Genomic DNA, 21,163 nt, shown 5'->3' on the forward strand with positions numbered 1-21,163 from the left:
CTTTTGTGCATCCACTTTAGATCTTTGATTTGCTCCGGTGGACCATGAAAATAAAGAGGAGAATGGGACTACTCCTGGAGCGTGGGAGCGTGGGTGGGTGCAGTTGGTGGGTACGTGGGTTGATGGAGTTGGTGGGTAAACGTGGCTCCCACCTAACCTTTGCCCCCTTTTTCCTGTGCCCCACAGCCGACTCCGGTGCAGACCCCTTGGCAGTGTTTATGGCCAGCAGCGGACCCACAGACGTCTCGAATCGGAACAGTCCGGCCACACCCCCAAATACCCTGAACCTCCGTTCCTCCCACAATGAACTGCTGAACGCAGAGATCAAGCACCCAGACGTCAAGAACAACACCCCCCCTAAATGCAGGAAAAAGTACGCCTTGACGAACATCCAGGCTGCCATGGGCCTCAGCGACCCTGCCGCGCAACCCCTGCTGGGCAGCGGCTCTGCCAACATCAAGCTGGTGAAGAATGGGGAGAACCAGCTCCGCAAGGCAGCCGAGCAAGGGCAGCAGGACCCCAACAAAAACGTCAGCCCCACGGCCGCCCTCATCTGCTTAACATCCGAGAAGCTGGAGGGCAAAGAACCCGCGTCGGCGGCGGCGCGGGAGTCCTCGGGCTGTGACCAGCTCCCGCAGCCCCGGAGAGCCAAGAGCTTCCTGGACTACTATGCAGACCTGGAGACCTCGGCCCGCGAGCTCCAGCACAACCTGGGCAACCGCCACGAGGCCCTGGACCAGAAGGGCCGCGAGGGCCAGGGCCCCACGCCCAGCATCCTGGAGAATGGAGACCTGCAGCTGCAGAAACCTGGCCAGTCCCAGTCCAGCCCTGAGGATGGCCAGGTGGCCACGGTGTCCTCCAGCCCCGAGACCAAGAAGGATCATCCCAAGACGGGCGCGAAAACTGATTGTGCCCTGCACCGGATCCAGAACCTGGCACCCAGTGATGAGGAGTCCAGCTGGACCACCCTGTCCCAAGAGAGCGCCTCCCCCAGCTCCCCAGATGAAACAGGTACCACTTGGGGGGAGGGGCAGTCTGGAGGGGGACACCTTCTCTCTGTGATCTCCGTTAGGGATGGGCACTGTCCCTACCAGGTCCTTCTGTAGGTACAGGAGAACATGAGTTTCTTGGGCATCTGTGTCGAAGCTATTGTTTATTCTGGTCAGCGGTTTGGTTTGGTTTGGTTTGGTTTGGTTTGGTTTGGTTTGTGGGGACCATATCTCTTGGTTCTTCTGGTTGTGCTCAGAGGGACCTCACGGCACTAGGGATTAAATCTGGGGCTCTCTTCTGCTTCACATGTGCTCCAGCCCTTTGAGCTATCAGCCTGGCTTCTCTGAGCAGTATTTTTTTAAAATTTTATTTATGTTTATAAAGTTGTTAGTGATTGATTGCATTCAATATTCCAAGACCAATCCCACCACCAGTGCACCTTCCTATCATCATTATTTCTAATTTTTCCAACCACCCCTCAAGCCTGCCCTGTAGCAGGCCCTGAGTAATTTATTTTATATTGTTATAATTCGCCAAAAATGATAAAAAGATGTTTTCTTAGAAGAAGGTGTGTGAATATTGTTGTATCTCACCATGGAGCCATTAAGCCCTTGTCGAAGATATTACTCATGTGTTGCCACCGGTTAAGCCTTGTGTGTTCATATTTTCTTAATCAAGATTGTTTGCCTTTTATTTCCCATCCAGTGTGGTGTCTTGAGTAACATTAGGTCTTTCATGAAATGGTTATATAGAAAGAATATTGCCAGTGCTTTGGTAAAACTATTTATCTTCTTAACAATCTAGAAAATTTTGTTTTCTTAAGGAAAATAATGAAAGAAATGGGATTACCAGGGGCAGGATAGAACGTAGTTAAGAGAGCTAGCTGATCTAAAGTTCTTGGAAGGATTTATTTGTGCTCAGGCTAATGAAAAGTTAAAAGTAGGGCTGGAGAGATTGGTTCAAAAACAACAAAGTTTGAAGTATAAAACGTTGAAAATAGGGGCTGGAGTGATAGCACAGCGGGTAGGACGTTTGCCTTGCACGCGGCTGACCTGGGGATCGGTTCCCAGCATCCCATATGGTCCCCCGGGCACCGCCAGGGGTAATTCCTGAGTGCATGAGCCAGGAGTAACCCCTGTGCATTGCCGGGTGTGACCCAAAAAGCAAAATAAAACGTTGAAAATATGTTCGTTACAGACATTTTCCTCTTGATCTTTCCTGGGTAACATTTTATGAGGCTTATTCAAGTGATATTTAAAAGAAAGACAGTGGTATTTCTTTTCAAATCTATATGAGAAGTACGAGGCTCTGGGTTCAATCCCCAGCAGCACCAAAAAAAGCCAGTTGTAAAATCCAAAAGGCTACCACACCATCCAGTCAGTAAAGACAAGCTTCTTTACATCCGTGGGGAACTGGAATGTCGTCAGTAATATAACCCTGGTTCTCACAAAGCAGTTATATTTGTGGAAGCTAATAGCATTGCAAGAGTCTGTGAGTTTGTTCTTTGTCATGTTATTCATTGCTAGTTCATCCATTCATGCTTCCATTTGTTAATTTATATCCATACACATGCCAATCAGTGTCTAGAAGTCTACCCCGTGAACTGTGTCAAGTGCCCAAGACATAGAAATGAGCAAGAACTGTTGTGGGTTCAGGGCTGTTTTGTTGTCCTATTCTATGCATAACACGTCAAAAAACACAAAAAGGTAAAATCCTCCTCCACCTCCTGGGCTGCTGAAGTTTTCACGCAAAGAAGAGGTGTTTTGCTGCCCCTGGCATCATGTAATCTCATCAACAACCAAGACCCAGAGACTATAAAGTAAACCTCCTGGAAGAGAGTGTCGCAGAATGTCCCAACCCCACGCCAGGCTGTCTTCACTGAAGCACCTTGGGGGGGGGGGGGGGCGGGTTGAGTTTCCCTCCCCGCCCTAAGCAGAACCCTGGCAGCTGAAAACCTCCAGAACCCAACTGCCACCATGCCCAAGGCCACTCTGCACATGCTCAGATGAGCCTCACCCAAGAGGGAACTGGCAGAGGAACCTAGGTATGCGGGACCCATGGTTGAGATCTCCAAGCCTGCTTGGATCAGGACTGGGCCCCCTCCCTCAGCTCCCCAGTTTTCCAGTAGCTTGGCAGTCACACCCACAAACTGCCTCTGGCACCATGTAATCTCGTCAACAGCCAAGACCCAGAGATTATAAACGTAAGTTCCCAGAAGAGAGTGATGCAGAATTTCCTGGAGCGCACAGCAGCATTCACTGCTGTGCGTCCTCTTATACTCTATCCAACACACTTACCAAAAGTAGCACACACTTATTTGGTTTTAACATACTTGTATTCTCTTATCTACGGGCTTAAATGGCTCCAGAATGAAATGAAATACAACAACCTTCACACACTTCCCTCTTATTGTGGTGGGAAGGTGCTCGGTGATGGGATTAGTGTTTGAATATTATCTGTAATGAACTGTTGTGAGCTACTTTTATGAAAATAAAATATATTAAATTTTTTTTTTAAAAAAAGAGGTTTCAATGCATTTCGTTAGTTTACGGGCGACTGATACAAATGCCCACAAATATACTTGGTCGTTTCAAGCCACAGGCAGTTCTTTTGTAATGCAGGAGGCTAGAAGTTTAAAAAACGAGGTATCCACAGAGCCACTAGTTCCTTTAGAGACTCTGAGGAGGATCTTTTCTCAACACTCCCAACCTCCTCTCCAGTCCTGTGCATTTCTTGGCTTACCGTTGCCTCATTGCAGTTGCTTCTGATTGTCACTGTCTTCCTGTGTGACACTTTCATAAGGACACACTCATGGATTTAAGGTGCCACCTTGCCCAGTGGGATTTTACCTTACTGGAACAGATTGTGCTTTTTCCAGAGAAGGTCACTGTGAGGGAGTAGGCATGTACTTCAAGAGAACACCCTTCTGTGCAGTAACCATCTCCATAGAGTATTCCTTAGCCCCTGCGAAAGTCTGGGCCACAGGTGAGGAGATTTGCAGGAATGCTCATACTCAGAATCTTCAAGGAGGAACACTGGCATTAGTAGGCCTTCGAGAAATCCAAAGGGAACGGAAAGTGCTGCGAAGACGCCTCAAGAGTTCCTCACATTGCTGTTGTCTAACTTCTTCATGGAAGAACGAGGAAACTGCAGTATGGAGATGATGCTAGTAACTGAAAACAAGCCCACTGGAAATGAGAATCAGTGTGGAAAGGGCAGGAAAGCAGAGCGAGAGGGGGAAAGTTTGCACTTGGAATGGGCAGATAATGGAGTGGTCAGGGAGTTTACCTTGCTACCTCTCTTGGGTTTGCCCCCTGTTATCATATATGGTCCTGAGCACATTAGGTGCTGCCCTTGTGGTCCCCCTTCAGCACCTAAGTGCAGCCCAAGATTCCTTTGAGTGTCACTTGGGGTAGTGCAGCTATCCCTGGCACCACATCCATGGGCCCTTGCACTGAACTTATGGCCTGCTTGGCCGATGAATTACAGGGGGTCAGGAAAGGGTGGGGCTCCCAGGCCTCCTGACTACTATTTGAGAGCATCTCCGTCCCCAGGTTTATTTGAGCACTCAAATAAACCAACCTAGACAGGCGGGTCTACGGCAGGGGAGAGGGAGCTTTTCCTTCAGGTCAAGCTGAAGATCAGATCAATGGAAATTGCGGTGACAGTCTGTTTCTCTTGTCTCCAAGAGGCATCACCCCTCGGAGCAAGCACTTAGAATTTTCTTAGGACCTCTGCAGACTGTGACAGAAGGAGCTTGATCTCTGGTAGGCCACACACTATTGCAGAGGCAATATGCTGGCACGAAAACGTCTGAGATCATAAATGAGGCTTCTGGGGAGTGCGTGCAGACAGCCCAGAGCAGGTTTTGTCTGGTCAAAAATATTTGAGACAACTTGGGAGTTACGTGCCAGTGCTTAGAAAAGCTTTAAGGAAATGGACAGGGTCCAATGAACACAAATCCTTGAACTCTGGAGAACTCTACAGAAAGAGGTTACCGAGTTGGGGTGGGAGAAGAACAGTGTGACCTATGGGCGGTGCAGATGGGGTCTTGCCATTTTGGTGACTTTGTACTTTAAAGTGCAAACATGTTGAAAGCCATTTATCTCAACGTAAAACCAAAAAAGTTAAATTTAAGAAAATTGAGCTTTTCATTTATTCAGGAAGTGAGGATCCTCTAAGCAGTGCTCAGGGAACCCCCAGGCTACACCCAGGGATACTTGGCCTACATGAGCCTACCTACTGGTTTGGTGCTCAGATCAAATGAGTGTTAGGGATCACCAGTTAGACCCAGTGATGCTGGGGGGACCAGATGGAGGCATGGACATACAGTGCCAGGACTCAAACTCAAGGCGGCTCTGTGTGCAATGCATTTGCTCCAACCCTCTGACCAGTCCCACAAAACTCAGAGAGTTTGTTGTTGTTTTGTTTGAGGAACACACCTGGCAGTGCTCAGGCCTTATTCCTGGCTCTGCACTTGGGGATCACTCCTGACTCTGCCCTTGGGATCACGTATAGGCTCGAGGGACTATATGTGGTGCTGGAGATTGAACCCTGGTTGGCTGCATGCAAGGCAAACACCCTACCCACTGTATTATCCAGCCCCAAGAATTTTTTTTTGTAAATATGGGTCTCTTGTTCCTCTTACAAATCCAGAAACCTTACCATGCTGAGCTCACATATCAGGGGGGCGGCTGTCGGGGCTGCTCTATTGGTGAGTCCCAGAATCTGTAGCTGAAGACCTTCAGGCTGGTGGGCCCCAGCTCCACCTGCCAGGGCACCAAGCGAACACAGAACGTGAAGCCTGTGCGATAGGAAGGATTGGCCATGCCTGGCAGCTGCCCTCAGGGGTCATGTCAGTGTCACGAATCTATGGCTCCACATTCTCCTTGACTGCCAGTCACCCTACCCTCGTCAAATTCAGTGAACTGTTCAGGAAAACATGCCTGAAATTTCCAAAGGTGTCTTTCACTGACTTCTTTGAGTCCATCCATCTGATTGGAGGTGCATGTGCTTGTATGTGTGTGTTGAAGCTCAGGTGTGGGTAGTTAAAAAGACTGATGCCCTGGGTCTGACTCACCTTATTCATAAACACAGGGAGAGTTACCAATTGTTCTCTTAGTGTATGCATTATATTTTCCTCATTAGAATTATCAGATCCCAAGTGGGAAATGTAAGAGCTTGAGACTCCAACAGATGTGACTGCAAAAATCAAACCCTCAGATAACTAGAAAGGCAGACATTGTGATGGTGGTGATCCAACTTCATTATGCCGTTTCTCAAGATTCTTTAAAGAAATCTTTTTAATTCTCATGGCATTTACACTTTCCTTGTAGTGGAGTCAGATATCCTGATTCATCCTGACTGTCACTTTCTTAACCTCTGAGCCTGAACTTGATTTTTGCAATGAGGGTACTCACCATACCTCCCCTGCAGGATTATCACCTAAAAGCTTTGAACAATACCTGGAAGCACTTTGGTAAAGCATTTTTTTTATCATTACAGTTATTGTCTTCTCTTTGCTAAGAAGTGGAAAGCTTCAGGATGTGGACTGGTTTGTCTTTGTCCCCACTTTTTTTGTTTGTTTGTTTTGGTGTGGTGAGGGTGGGACATTCCTCCCCAGCAGGACTCACAAGGCCCGGTGGGAAATTCTTAGCCAACTGGGCTGGGATGCTGTTTCAATGTAGGGGCCCAAGAATGCAGTCCTGGGGATATGTGGGCCAAACCAGTAGTGCTCAGGGACTTCTGGGGCTGTATCCAGTGAAACCCAATGGACCATATAGTACTGCGAACAGAAATGGGAGTTGCTGCTTGCAAGGCATGAGCTTAACCTCTGTACAGTCTCTCTGGCCATTTTCTTTCTCTCTCTCTCTTTTTTTCTGGGAGATTGAAGACTTTATCTGCCTGTACTCAAGGATCACTTCTGGTGATGCTTGGGTACCATATGTGATGCCAAGGATTGAACCCAGGTTACCTACGTGCAGGATAAGACCCTTACCTCTCTACTAGCATTCCATTCCTGTCCTTTGTTTTAATCCTGAGAATTGAGCCTGTGCTCATACTCAGATTCGCATGAGAAATATAATGCATTGTTTATATTAGTATTATCAGGAAGGTAGTAAGTTTTCCTCTAATTCACAATGATTTGGAAGATTTGCCAACATTTCATGGATATGTAGAAAACTCTCCTGTGTGTCTTGTGGAAATGCCGATTTGGAGCCTGTAGGTGTGAATGAACCCTACCTGCAGCTCCAGTTCAACACTGGAAAAGAAAGTTTTTTCATTATGGTGCTTCTGCAATTTGGAATCAGCTCCATGTGGACTATATTCTTCAGTGGGGGCAGGGTGCTGTTTGTTGCTCACTGCTGTATCCTTTGAACATGCAATCAACAGTGCCAGGACCAAGTTTGCATTAGAAATAATGGATGAATGGCTCTTGCCTTGCCTGCGTTCCACCTTAGTGCAAATCCTTGACACCACATAGGGTCCCCTATGCACCTTCACGAGTGACTCCAAAGCATGGAATCAGGAGTAAGTCTTGAGGACTGCTGGGTACGTCCTCCAACTCCCTCTTCCCCTCAAAAAAAGAAATAATGGAGGGAAACATATATCTCAAAACATAAGTAGCGATAGCCAGGTTAAATGTTTGCCAAGGGAAATAAAGTCCCAGATAAGGCATTTTTTGACCTGAAGGGCTCGTGTAATATAAGAATTGGGGGAAACAAAGATAAACGAGGCTGGAACAATGAAGTAATAGTGACCTCACAGAAAGAAGAAAGCAATTGGAAACAGAAACAGAGATGTCGCTGAAATAGCGTTCTCAGACTATTATTTGGTTCTGGAGCCCTCTCTGCCCTCAAGAGCCCCCAAGACTTTTGTCTGTGTGAATTGCATGTATCAGTATTTATTGTATTCAAACAAAAGCTGAGACTGTATGGCTGAAATCCAATCATTAACAGTTTTATAAAAAAATAAATTAAAAAAAACAAAAAATAGTAAATTTTTTAAAAAATCAAAAAAATAGAATCTGAAACTAAAAATTATATATAGTATAAATAGAACAGAATATGGTGATAAGCTCTTTGACTGGAATCTTAGTATTGTCTGTTTTTGTGAATTTGGCTTCAATAAAAAGGGAAGTAAAAGGGAATGTAAACAAATGGATCTATATAAAACTGCAAAGCCATCACTACACTGAAAGAAACCACTGTGAAAACTAAAAGCAGTCTACGGCCTGAGAGAAGAAATTTGTAAATCTTTGGACAGGAGGTAATATGGAAATTATGTAAACAACTAATATAACTCAACAATAAAAGAGGTAAAAATGCAAAAAAAAGTTACTTATTTTCTAAAACTGGCAACCCAACGATGTTTGCAAAATAGAGTGTTAATTATGAGCACAAACCATTCCCAAAGCTAACAGCAGTTGAGGTTTTTTTTAATGTGATACTGTTTATTTACACCCCTCTCGGAGAGCCCAGCAAGCTACCGAGAGTATTCGATATGCCAAACACAGTAACAACAAAGTCTCCAATGGAGACGTTACTGGGCCCGCTCGAGCAAATCGACGATCAACGGGAGGGCCTTTACCTTTACCTTTACTGTTTATTTAAACATTTCTTTATGCATGACTTAAAGGAAGCTGGATTATCTACTTGGTTTTCCCTTTAGTGAGTCTCAGGAAAGTGCTCTGGCTGAAGTAGGTGAAGAAAATCCTACCAGCCTTATATGAATTTGTTGGGAGGAAAGAGAGTGTTTTCATAATTTTTTTGGGAAATACATCAGTGGATGGGGCCAGAGAGATAGTAGAGTGAGTAAGGCGACTGACTGTGTTACACATAGCCAATCCTTGGTAGTCTCCCAAGCCTCTCCAAAAGTGATCCTGAGCACAGCTGGGTGTGAACCCCCACCTTCCCCCAACAAAAATTCTATAATTAGCACTGTAGTTTCAGTGTGAAATCTGAGGTCCAATGACTGAATCTTTTTGGTACTCTGTGATGTTAGAATCCATTGGTCTGCTACGTATTTGAATGGGTGTCTTGTTCTTAACTTGTGTTGTAACATTGTGCATGGGAGATTAGCAAATATTGTTTGTATGAGTCGTGAAGAGCATCCAAATGTTAACATATTTCATTATGTTATATGGAAGCACTGCTTTTGTTAATCTCACTGCCCTTCTCTCCAGAAGTTATTAATTATTGGGAAGCTGTCAAGCTTTTCATGGCAGAGACAAGTTTTCCCAATCTCATTTTTGCTTGAAAGCTCTCATTTTATCATTGGCAACAAACACTGGCAGTTGTTTTCTTTTGAAGTTGACAAGCTTGCCTCATTCATTTTGGAGAAAATTCTGCCTTGCACCCAAATTTTATTAACCATAGTTTGACATTCTTTCAAGTAGAAAGAATAATGCGTCTGCTTTTCCTTGAAATATGGGTCACAGCTCAGTGTCAACAGAAATGCTATATGTATATTTATATTGAAGAGTGTATTGTAGTGTGAAAAGATAGTACAGGGGTTAAGGCACTTGCCTTGCATGCAGCCAACCCTTCATTTGTGGCATTTGAAGACGGTGTATGCGATATGTGGCTGGCTTGTGTTTGAGGAGCAAAGGAGGCTTGCAGGAGAATATCCTAGTAATCCTTCTGAGATGACGAGAATTTGGCAAGTGCTTTAAAAATACAGTGGAAGTGGAAGAGAGGAAGGATTCCCAGGATTTAGTGACTGATTGGATGTCAATGGTGAGGAAAAGAGAGAAATAATCAAAGATGTCAGATTTTGAGTGTGAAGAGAAATAAAATACTGGTTTTCAGTTTGAAGTTTTCAGGAAGAAATAGTTTTTGGAAAAAACATTCCTTTGTGTGGTCTAAGAAAATTTGGGCATAGTCAGCGGCCAATAAATATCCTGAGGCTAGAGAATGGTTCTAGAAGTCAGGGAGATTCTGCTTTACCTATTGCAACAGTTTCTTCCACACGTCTATGACTTTCAGTAGTTCCTGTTGTGTACCTCTGTTTTAAATAGACACACCCAGAAGTGCTAATGTAAGGACAGAGTGGGAACAAGTCTGTTTAACATGCTTGAGTGGTATGAGGGAACTGTCCCTACCTCCCCACAAACCCAGTGAAAATTGCTAGTGACCGCTATACTTTGCCCCTGTTTTAGATCTCAAACTTGAGTTCAACCGTGCATCTAGAATTCTGGACAAGTACTTACCAGTGTAAGTTAGCTACAAGAATGACACATGACATTTTTCTCATTTTTGTTTCTCTGTCTCAAGTATCCACATGCAGAGAGGCATATTCCCCGACTCAAGTCCATGCTGAGGATCACTGCCAGGTGAGAGGTTGAGCATGTTCTTCAAGATGGCAGCCATGATCTTGGCCTTGGGTCTAAAACTGGCCTGAAAGACTAACTCTAACTTCCTTAAAGTTAAAGGAAATGAGTGTTCTCTCACTCCCCGTTTATATTCACATGCATCACCCAGAAGCCAAAGTTTTCCTTAAGATTCTTATAAGAATTTAAATATCTTTAAAAAAATACGTATACCAAGGGCGCTAATAAATAGAAAGGAACTGAACCTGCCCCCTAAAGTCAAATGAGAAGCAAAAATTAAAGCACATGAAATGTAAAACAAAACAAAAGACTAACTGTCTTTTAGGAATGAGCTATATTGCTGAGGCTAAAATGCTTGCAGCCAGATGTCCATTTATTAATTTGAGATGAGAATAACTTGTTCCACCTGTGTGTTTTCCAGCCCAACCTGGCTAGTACATGTTCTCATGTTCTTTCTGCTAATGTATCCTTCCTGGCCCAAAGTAATGATGGATAGACTGCATGAAGATCCCTTCTCGCTCTCTGGACCAGCATTTCTTAACCGGGGACCAGGTGCTACCACACTGGGACCCCAGGATATTCCCAGAGGGTCACAAGTGAAAATGGCTGTAAAGAAGGGCAGACACGGCATGAGACACAGAGGCCATAGGCAGGACTCAGTGTCAGAAGACTGAAGAAGGTTGAGAAACGCAGCTCTCGACAAACACAGGAGACACTAGTACCAGCCAAGAATCCAAATGAGAAATTTGAAAATACGAATCCAGTCCAGAAGTTGAATCATCACCAGCAGACGAATGCCTTTGTGACCGCCCTCACTAGTCAGAGTTCTCCTGGCTTCTCCCTTTTTCTTTCCCATGCTCCTCATTTAAACCCCATTTTGTATTTTTATAAGCTGAACCTCAAGAGCTTTTGCTTTCCTTGGCAAAAGAGAAAAGTGCCACATACAGTTTGGAGTAGCGTGGTGAAGCCTGCTTTGGAGATGATGGATGAAATCCGGGACAAAATAAATCAGCGTTTCGTTTGTATTCTTTGCTCACATGGGTGCCCTGGGAACCACACGCATTTCCTGCTTGGTGGCATATCTGGTCTGGATTCCATTGGGGCGAAGTGTTTCCCAGGAGCTTGCCAGATTTCTGTCAAGAACCTTCTGGAAGTCTGGAAGATTTGGAATGGTAGACTAACGGAATGCTGAGCTATTTGCTGCGTTCTTTTTTTTTTTTTACCACCCCACCCCCCCTCTCCTATTGGTCTCTTTTCTAAAATGAGCCTCTTTTTCAGGTTAGTTGGGACATCTCCTGTTGCTGGCCAGTAATCTGGGCAACACCTGTCAGTTTTAGTTAAATATTACATTACAGGGGAGTTTTAGTGATAGGATAAAACTAGGTCACACAGCATTGACTTCTGTTTCTCACTCAGAACCAGCACATGGGTTTCATGGTCACAGACCTGTGTCTGCTCTGCCAGAGAATGACTGCTATGGGGCGAGTCATGAGCACTGGACACCCTTCATGCCTGCTCGCCACCCCTGTGCCAATTTGAGAAGCGTGCTCTGCCTCAGAAGAGATGGGGTGCGTTCAGGGTGGTATGGCCGTAGACCAGGCTCCGCCTCAGGATGACCGTGTTTCAGACCTGCCTTCTCAGGTGACCTTAGCATCCATGTTGCTTTCGAGTCCATCTCTCTGGAAACCCTTTTACGCTGTTTACTCTGATGTCTGAGGGTATATCTATTCCATCCGTCTATCTGTTCAGACACGGTGCTGCTCTTACCACATGCCTCAGAGCCAAATGAGAAGCAGATGGATATGATAACAAAGAGAAATCAAAGATACCCTTTCTTCAGCATCCTGTCTGCCAGTTTGCCCAGCCCACATTTTTTTGAAGAAGATTGTGTGTGTGTCAAGGGTTGGATTGGGGGGGGGGGTACACTAATGCAGGAGTTAAGGCATGTATTTAATTAGTTAAGAAGCATTTTCTCCTCCCATTGATGGAACTGCCCGCTCAAGATCTGTTTGAGGCTTGAGAATGTTCTTCCTGGATTCTGTTTGTGACTTTGGTCATTCCAGTGTCGAGTGGGGTGAAATTAGATCTGTGTTGCGGGGTCTGTGACCCCAGCCCTGGAGCAAATGCCTGCCCCTCTGAGGAAGTGCAGTGACTCAAAGCTGCCTGGAACTGAGGCCAGGATTCAGCAGAGGTTTGATAATGGTTAGTTAGTGGGAGCCTTCCCTTCTCTCAACCACTCTAGATTGTTGGATAGAGAATAAATAAATAACCAAGCCAGTTTACTAGATAAAAATGTAGCTCGTTGGAAAACCGGACACATTTATGATGGCTTGGGATGAGGGGGGAGGGAAATGTATTTTCCAGCCTACTCAAGGGAAATTAAAAACTCTTGTGTTTTATTGATTTCCACTCGGCTCATCTGCACATTGTTTGTGTGGAAGCTCAGCAGTGAAAGGGAGGCTGCAGTGTGGGGAAGCACAGAATTCTGAGGCAGATGTTCTGGTTTGGCTTCCAGGAAATGAACCCTTACCGCAGAGAAAGCCACATTTTTCATGTCCATTCTGAGGTGCCTCTGTGAATAGTGTGGAGGGGGAGAGCACATCCTGTCTGAGCCGAGCTTAGCTTTCCCTCTGTCTCATACCCCTGGAAAGGACAGGCAGCTGCAAGGCATCCTGGGAACGTCGCCTCCTTTAGGGACCCCGCCAGCAGCCCTGACCGCCTGGCTCTGCATCAGTGAAGGCCGTAGACACTGAGTTCCTGTTATCAACCTCCTCTCTCTAGCTCTCTGCTCCTCTGAGGAATCCACATGCTTCTCTCCATGAACCTGGAAGAATCCAGAAAGTAAAGGCTCAGAGCAGCAGAAGAAAACCTCAGTGTTCTTTAATATTCGTTTCAGTTATCATTAGTTGTCTGGGTACCCTGTGCTACCCCTGGTATTTTAATATTTAAAAAAAAAACGGGACTTTGCAATAGCACAGCAGGTAGAGCATTTGCCTTGCACATGGCCAACCCAGGTTCAATTGCCAGCATCCCATAAGGTCCCCCAAGCACCGCCAGGAGTAATTCCTGAGTGCAGATCCAGGCAGGAGTAAACCCTGAGCATTGCTGGGTGCTCGGGGCTTACTTCTGGCTCTGTGCTAAGGGTTCACTCCTGACAAGGCTTGGAGGGGTCTGTATAGGGTGCTGGGGATCAAATTCAGGTCAGCCCTCATGCACAGCAAAGGCCTTAACCACTCCTCTATCTCTTCAACCCCTCAAATAGACTTTTTGATCCCTTACGGTATATATAATCATTGCCTATGACTGAAACTACCTAAATAGTACAAAGTGTATTAAAATAAAAAACTGGTTCAGTGTGATTTGTATATCAAACCACAAATCTGATTTCTTCTGATTATTTTGTAGATTCAGCTGCAGGAATTGGCTGAGTAGAGGAAGAAAATAACTTTTTACAATTATATTGCCAAGTTTTGAGTTATGTTTTGTGCCTGTTAAGTTCCAAATCAATGTATGAAACTTTGTCAGCAAATCAATATCTAAGTCATAAAAAATAAATTATTTCATTATTTTGATATACATACTTGATATATTATAGTTGGGCCTTTCTAGTGAGTATATTGATGAGTGGTAGGAAAGAGTAGAAGTTTTTAACTTAACCTCATAAGAGCAACAGTTTATTAACACATACTAATGTAATTTTACTCCTGTGCTGCAAAAGAAAAAAATATTAATTTTGGACCTTGTGACTAACATGATTTTTGGTTTTACTATAAATTACTGGTGATGGTTTAAAGGGAGTAACTTTCTGATGAAAATACACATTCTTTTTAATAGCCTTTCACAAAAATAAAAAACAATTTCTATCATTCCTATGCTGTTTAATTACTATTCTTATTACTTTGGAGTACTGGAAGCCAACTGAGAACATTAGGGAGAATTTTTATCTCCTAAATTGGTCTTTTTAAATTTCCATTATTTTCCTTTTTTCTCCCCTCAGTGTTTATCCACTTTGTAATAAAGATCTTTTGAAATGATTTCTTTTGTTCTTACAAGAGGGATGTGTGGATGAAAGATTCTGCGGAGATGACTGCCCTCCGACATCATGATGGATCTATCACATCTTCCAGAAGGGCAATGGAGAAGATTATTCATGACTTCTACTCAGATCTCTTTAATAGCCACATCCACTTGCCCACATACCACATACCACATGATGGATATGTCATTCCCAATGTTCTCCCTTCCGAAATCCAACATGCCATCTCGTCGGTAAAGAAACAAAGAGCACCTGGCCCAGACAAGATCAGACCTGAACACCTGAAGAACTTACCATCAGTACTCATCAATACATTGGCTCAACTCTTCACACGCTACCTGTCTGAATGCAAGGTTCCATCCCAATGGAAAACCAGCAGGACTGTACTACTATACAAGAAAGGAGACATCCACGACATTGGCAACTATCGCCCAATCTGCCTATTGTCTGTCATCTACAAACTATTCACTCGAGTCATCCTGAATAGGATTAGCAGAACACTAGATGAAGGACAACCATGTGAACAAGCTGGATTCCGAAAAGGATTCAGTACCATCGACCATATCCACACAATAACCAAGCTCATTGAGGTATCTCGGGAGTTCAAGATGCCGCTCTGTTTAACGTTCATTGATTTAAAGAAGGCCTTTGATTCGGTTGAGATGGAAGCGGTCATGGAAGCCCTAGCCAATCAGGGCGTACAAACTCAATACATCAGGATCCTTCATGAGCTCTATTGCGGATTCACTACCAAGATCTCACCATTCAACAAAGAAGTAATCATCCATATCAAGAGAGGGGTTCGGCAGGGTGATACCATTTCACCAAAACTCTTCAGTGCCACACTCGAGAACATCATGCAACGACTGGAATGGGAAAACATGGGAGTGAAGATAGATGGTCGGCAACTACACCACCTCCGCTTTGCTGATGACATCGTTCTAATAACACCAAACATCAACCAAGCGGCACAAATGCTGAACAACTTTGACCGTGAATGTGGAAAGGTAGGACTACAGCTGAATCTTACGAAGACAATGTTTATGAGAAACAGCCTTGTTCCTGACGCTCCTTTCGCTCTCAATGGAACCACCATCTCTGAATGCAACAGTTATATATACCTAGGTCGAGAAATCAACATGATGAATGACCTGGCACCTGAGTTGCGCAGGAGGAAAAGAGCGGCTTGGAATGCCTTCAAGAACATTGAAGAAATAACTAAAAGGACAAAGAACCTCCAGCTACGAGCACATCTCTTTGATTCCACCATTCTTCCTGCATTAACATATGCCTCAGAGACCTGGACCCTATGAAAACAGGATGAGAACGCTATTCGGGTCTCTCAAAGAGGAATCGAAAGAACTATGCTTGGAATATCACAATTCACTCAAATGAGAGATAGAATCCGGAGTTCTGATCTTCGTCAATGCTCAGGAATCAGGGACGCTGTCTCATTTGCCAAGACATCAAAAATCAGATGGGCTGGACACGTAATGAGGTTTACAGACAACCGCTGGACTAGAGCCATTACTGATTGGATTCCACGGGACATCAAAAGATCACGTGGACGCCCACCTATAAGATGGTCAGACTTCTTCGTCAAGACCCTAAATGATCGGTTTGAGGCTCTGCATGTTCCTAAAACGAACAGATACCATTGGGCTATGCTAGCACGCAACCGGGATGAATGGAGACGTTACTGGCACCCGCTCGAATAAATCGATGAATAACGGGGATTAAGTGATTAAGTGATTCCTTTTTTCTCCCCTCAGTGTTTATCCACTTTGTAATAAAGATCTTTTGAAATGATTTCTTTTGTTCTTGCAAGAGGGATGTGTGGATGAAAGATTCTGCGGAGATGACTGATTTTCAGTCGTGGGTGATGGATTTATTGATCCAGTCGGCAGATTCATGTTCTGCACGCCCTGTTCCTGGGTCTCATCTCTTGAATGGAGGAAGTCAGGTTATACATCCTTGCCTTTCGAACTGGAAGCGGGTCAGTAGGAAAACACCTCACCCAGCAGCCTTGTTTTCAGCTTTTATGGACAAGGAGATTTGGATATCATTTGTATGTGGAGCTTCAGAACTATGAAGTCTAGGCAAATCTGTATGGAAGGAATAGCTTCCTTCTCCTGCTCAACATCCCATTCCATTTGGGCTCATTAAATCCTTGTTTGCACACAAAACTGTTTGCTTGGAATGGTGAACTGACTCGCAGGCATTTGAAGGAGCAGAGAAAACTACTGAGAAGTATAGCTGGCAAACCTAAAGCAAGCAGGTCGCAGATAGGCGGAAAGTGGTTTGCACGGGCCAGAAAGAGAGACTGTAAGGAATCTCCTATGATGTTGATTACCTGGTGGGTGATAACTGGCTTCTGGGGTTGGAGCTTTTATATTTTAGTCTTAATATTTTGTGCGGGCTGGAGCGATAGCACAGTGGGTATGGCATTTGCCTTGCACGCGACTGACCCTGGTTCGATTCCTCCGTCCCTCTCAGAGAGCCTGGCAAGCTACCAAGAGTATCCTGCCTGCATGGCAGAGCCTGGCAAGCTCCCCGTGGCCTATTTGATATGCCAAAAATAGTAACAAGACTCACAATGGAGACGTTACTGGTGCCCCCTCGAGCAAATCAATAAACAACAGGAGGACAGTGCTACAGTGCTAATATTTTGTGCAGCTGGCAGGAGGAATCATTTAAAAAGGAAATGACCACTTTTGAGTGGATGGAGAAACTTGAATTCTCTGAAGTAGTTTCTTCAACCTTTTGACACCTGCAAGCTGGCACCTGTCCTACGTTATTAGTCCACATTCTGGCAGTTAGAATCAAGGTGGTAGACCAGTAGTTTTCAACCTTCCTCCACCCAGCACTGATACATGGACAAGCACTGGTACATGGAAAACCGCTGGTATAAAAGCTCTTCTTGGTGTTCTGTAGTCCATGTGATGAAGGACTGAAATTGTGACCTAGAGAATTCATGTTTTTGAATGGAATTACAATCCATTTTTTATGCTGTGTTTTCTCCTTCATCTGTCACTTCTTTCTTATCTTGGATGACCTATCCAATTATTGAAGTAGAAAAAAAGTCTCTAGTAAGGATAATGGGAATCGAAGGGCTCATTCCAACCAAATATGGCAGTGGGAAGCCATCTCACTTTGTGTTCTGCTGAACTTTAAGCTGGGTGTAAAGACTTTTAGTTTTTAGCTTTTCTTCTCTAGAATTGATACTTCTGCTCAATTACCAACAAGTCAATCTTGAACTATATTTTTTACACAGCTTTTTTTTTTAGTTTTTAATTTTTTTTAGGGGTAGGGAAGTGGGAAACATTTGGACTTGAGCCATACTCAGTGGGTTTCGGTTCTTAATGGCTCTGCACAGGAGTGACTTGGGCTGGGGGACCTATACAGAGCCCAGGATTTGAACCAGGTTCATAGCTGCTATAGTCACATGCAAGGCAAGTGGGTTACCTCCAGTACTACCTCTCTGGGCCCCCAGCTATATTTCGACTCAGTTAATTTAGAGGCTACCGAGAGTATTCGATATGCCAGACACAGTAACAACAAAGTCTCCAATGGAGACGTTACTGGGCCCGCTCGAGCAAATCGATGATCAACGGGAGGGCCTTTACTTTACTTTTACTTTATTTGTTTTAATTTTTAGAGGTTTAATGAGGTGTAACAGGATGGGAAAATATTCCCTTCATTTCAGTATATCTGGTAAAAAAAAAATCTGCTTGAATTAATGACAATGCCATGATTTTATCTTCGACTTTATTATGGTTTGTGGATTAGCCAACATAGTAAACCTGGAATTCAATATAACTAAAGAGGATTTTGCAAGATAATGGAATGAATCCTCTGTGGGAACAGCCTATCTTGGTCATTCTTAGTGCCAACACTGCCTGGTGAGTCTGTATAAATCTCTCCAATCCCTTATGTAGCTCCTGAAATTTTGCTTTTCTAAGATAAATTTTGGAATGGAAGAGACAGTATGGATAGGGTGTTTGCCTTTCATGTGATTTATCTAGGTTTGAACCCTAGCCCCCACATATGTTCCTTCAGACATGTCAGGAGTAATCCCCGAGTAGTTCTGAGTGTGCCCCCCACACTTGATCACTTGACATCCCGTTACTCATCAGTTTGCTTGAGCGGGCTCCAGTAATATCTCCATTCGTCCCTGTCATGTGCTAGTGTAGCCCAATGGCGTCTGATCGCTCCAAGAACACGAAGAGCCTCAAACTGATCGTTAAGGGTCTTGATGAGGAAGTCTGACCATCTCATAGGTTGGCAGCCATGTGATCTTTTGATGTCCCGTGGAATCCAGTCAGTAACAGCTCTAGTCCAGCGGTTGTCTCCAAATCGTATCACGTGTCCAGCCCATCTGATTTTCGACGCCTTGGCAAATGAGACAGCATCCCTAATTCTCGATTGTTGACAGAGGTTGGAACTCCGAATTCTTTCTCTCACTTGAGTGGAGCATGATACTCCAAGCATAGCTCTTTCGATTCCTCTTTGGGAGACCCAAATAGCATTCTCATCCTGTTTTCGTAGGGCCCAGGTCTCTGCGGCGTATGTTAATGCAGGAAGAACAGTGGAATTGAAGAGATGTGCCCGGAGCCGGAGGTTCTTTGTCCTCTTAGCTATTTCTTCAGCGATCTTGAAGGTGTTCCAAGCCACTCTTTTCCTCCTGCACAACTTAGGTGCCAGGTCATTCGTCATGTTGACTTCTCGACCTAGGTACACATAATTGTTGCATTAAGTGATGTTCGTTCTGTTGAGAGTTAATGGAATGTCAGGTATGAGACTGTTTCTCATAAACATTATCTTCGTGAGATTCAACTGTAGTCCGACCTTTCCACACTCATGGTCAAAGTCGGCCAGTGTCTTTGCCACTTGGCTGAAGTTTAGTGTTATTAGAACGATGACATCAGCAAAGCGGAGGTGGTGTAGTTGCCGACCATCTATCTTCATTCCCATTCCTTCACATTCCAGTCGTCGCATGATGTTCTCGAGGGTGGCCCTGAAGAGTTTCGGTGAAATGATATCACCCTGCCGAACCCCTCTCTTGACATTGGTGGTCACTTCCTTGTAGAATGGTGAGATCCTGGTAGTGAATCCATAATACAGCTCACGGAGGATCCTGATGTGTTGAGTTTGAATGCCCTATTTGGCTAGGGCTTCGATGACGGCTTCAGTCTCAACAGAATCAAAGGCCTTCTTTAAATCAATGAACATTAGACAGAGCGGCATCTTGAACTCCCGAGAAATCTTAATGAGCTTGGTTATTGTGTGGATATGGTCAATTGTGCTGAATCCTTTGTGGAACCTGACTTGATCGCATGGTTGTCCTTCATCTAGTGTTCTGCCAAATCCTATTCAGGATGACTCGAGTGAACAGCTTGTAGACGACAGACAAGAGGCAGGTTGGGCGATAGTTGCCAATGTCAAAGATGTCTCCCTTCTTGTATAGTAGAACAGTCCTGCTTGTTTTCTACTGGGACAGAACCTGACATTCATACAGGTAGCGTGTGAAGAGCCAAGCCAGTGTATTGATGAGTACTGATGGCAGGTTTTTCCGGTATTCGGATCTGACCTTGTCTGGGCTGGGTGCTGTTCGCTTCTTTACCCATGAAATGGCGTGTTGGATTTCAGAAGGGAGAACATTGGGAACGACATATTCATCCTGTGGAATTTGGTATGTGGGCAGGTGGATGTGGCTATCGAAGAGATCTGAGTAGAAGTCATGGATAATCTTCTCCATTGCCCTTCTGGAAGATGTGATAGATCCATCAGGACGTCGGAGGGCAGTCATCTTGGTCTTGTAGTTGGTGAAGGACAGGCGGGTGTTGCAAATGCTTTTCCCAACTTCTGCCACATCTACCAGCACTGCTGTTCTTCTCTGAGGTCTTCCTTTATCGCATCTCTGCACTGCTTTGTGAGCTTGGGTGTTCGCCTGTGGTTGCCTGAGGCTTGCTCCAGGCCATGTTGGCAAATGAGCTCAAGAGTTTTAGAAGACAGGCATCTTTTTGTGGCTTTCTCTCGGCATTCCTTGTGCAAATATGGAGTCCTGAACCAGTTGATCGTATTCTTCATCAATGTTGTCAATGATGGCATCTTCCCATGTTGCTGCAATAATGCCAAAGAGCTCCCAGTTGGTGGTCATACTGGGAGTTCTTTTCCTAAACTTTGTAGCGCTTTCTCCCCACTCTGTGAAGTAGAATAGAATTTCGCACAAAGGAGACGGTAGTCCAATCCGCTTTGGAATTTTGGGAACAACGGCAACATATGTGTTTGCAACAATAGCGACATGCCCCCTTACCCCCAGAAAAAAAAACAAAAAACTAAGATGAATCTTAAAGAAATGGGCTGTGATTAACTCAGTTCAACATAGCTCAACACTTAATGTGGCTTAATTATTTTTAAAAGTAACTTATTAAAATAACAGAGTCTAAGTAACTTAGAGTCTAAAATTTTATAATTAAAAACTGCATAAAAACATGCTCATTGAAGACCAGGTTAGGCAATATAAATGAACATAAACATTCATGCAATTAGCATCTTTTTTTTAACCGTGCTACTTAAAGGTGGGTATTGTTAGATATATTTTGTGCAGGGGGCAGGGGTTAACCACATCCTGTGGTGCTCAGAGTTTCCTTCTGGCTCTGTGATTAAGGATCACTCCTGAATGCTGGGGGGACCATATGTGGTGCTGGAGTTCTAACCAGGAACAAAAGCTTGCAAGGCAGGATCTTAGGCTCTCTGCCCTATCTTTCCAGCCTGGGAACTGTTGGATATTTTATGATCATCCT

General features: G+C 44.4%; 1 protein-coding gene across 5 annotated transcripts in view; it reads left to right on the forward strand.

The window, feature by feature from the left end:
* The window catches only part of APBB2 (amyloid beta precursor protein binding family B member 2), a 247,786-nt gene that overhangs the window by 80,219 nt on the left and 146,404 nt on the right, over positions 1–21,163 (forward strand). For all 5 annotated transcript variants that reach the window (XM_056125526.1, XM_056125520.1, XM_056125522.1 and 2 more), the window contains exon 3: positions 187–1,011. In XM_056125526.1, the coding sequence (XP_055981501.1) occupies positions 187–1,011 (825 nt within the window). The remainder of the gene's footprint in view (positions 1–186; positions 1,012–21,163) is intronic.

The sequence above is a fragment of the Sorex fumeus genome, unplaced genomic scaffold (assembly GCF_029834395.1).
Source record: "Sorex fumeus unplaced genomic scaffold, SorFum_2.1 ptg000055l, whole genome shotgun sequence".
Taxonomy (NCBI): Eukaryota; Metazoa; Chordata; class Mammalia; order Eulipotyphla; family Soricidae; genus Sorex; species Sorex fumeus.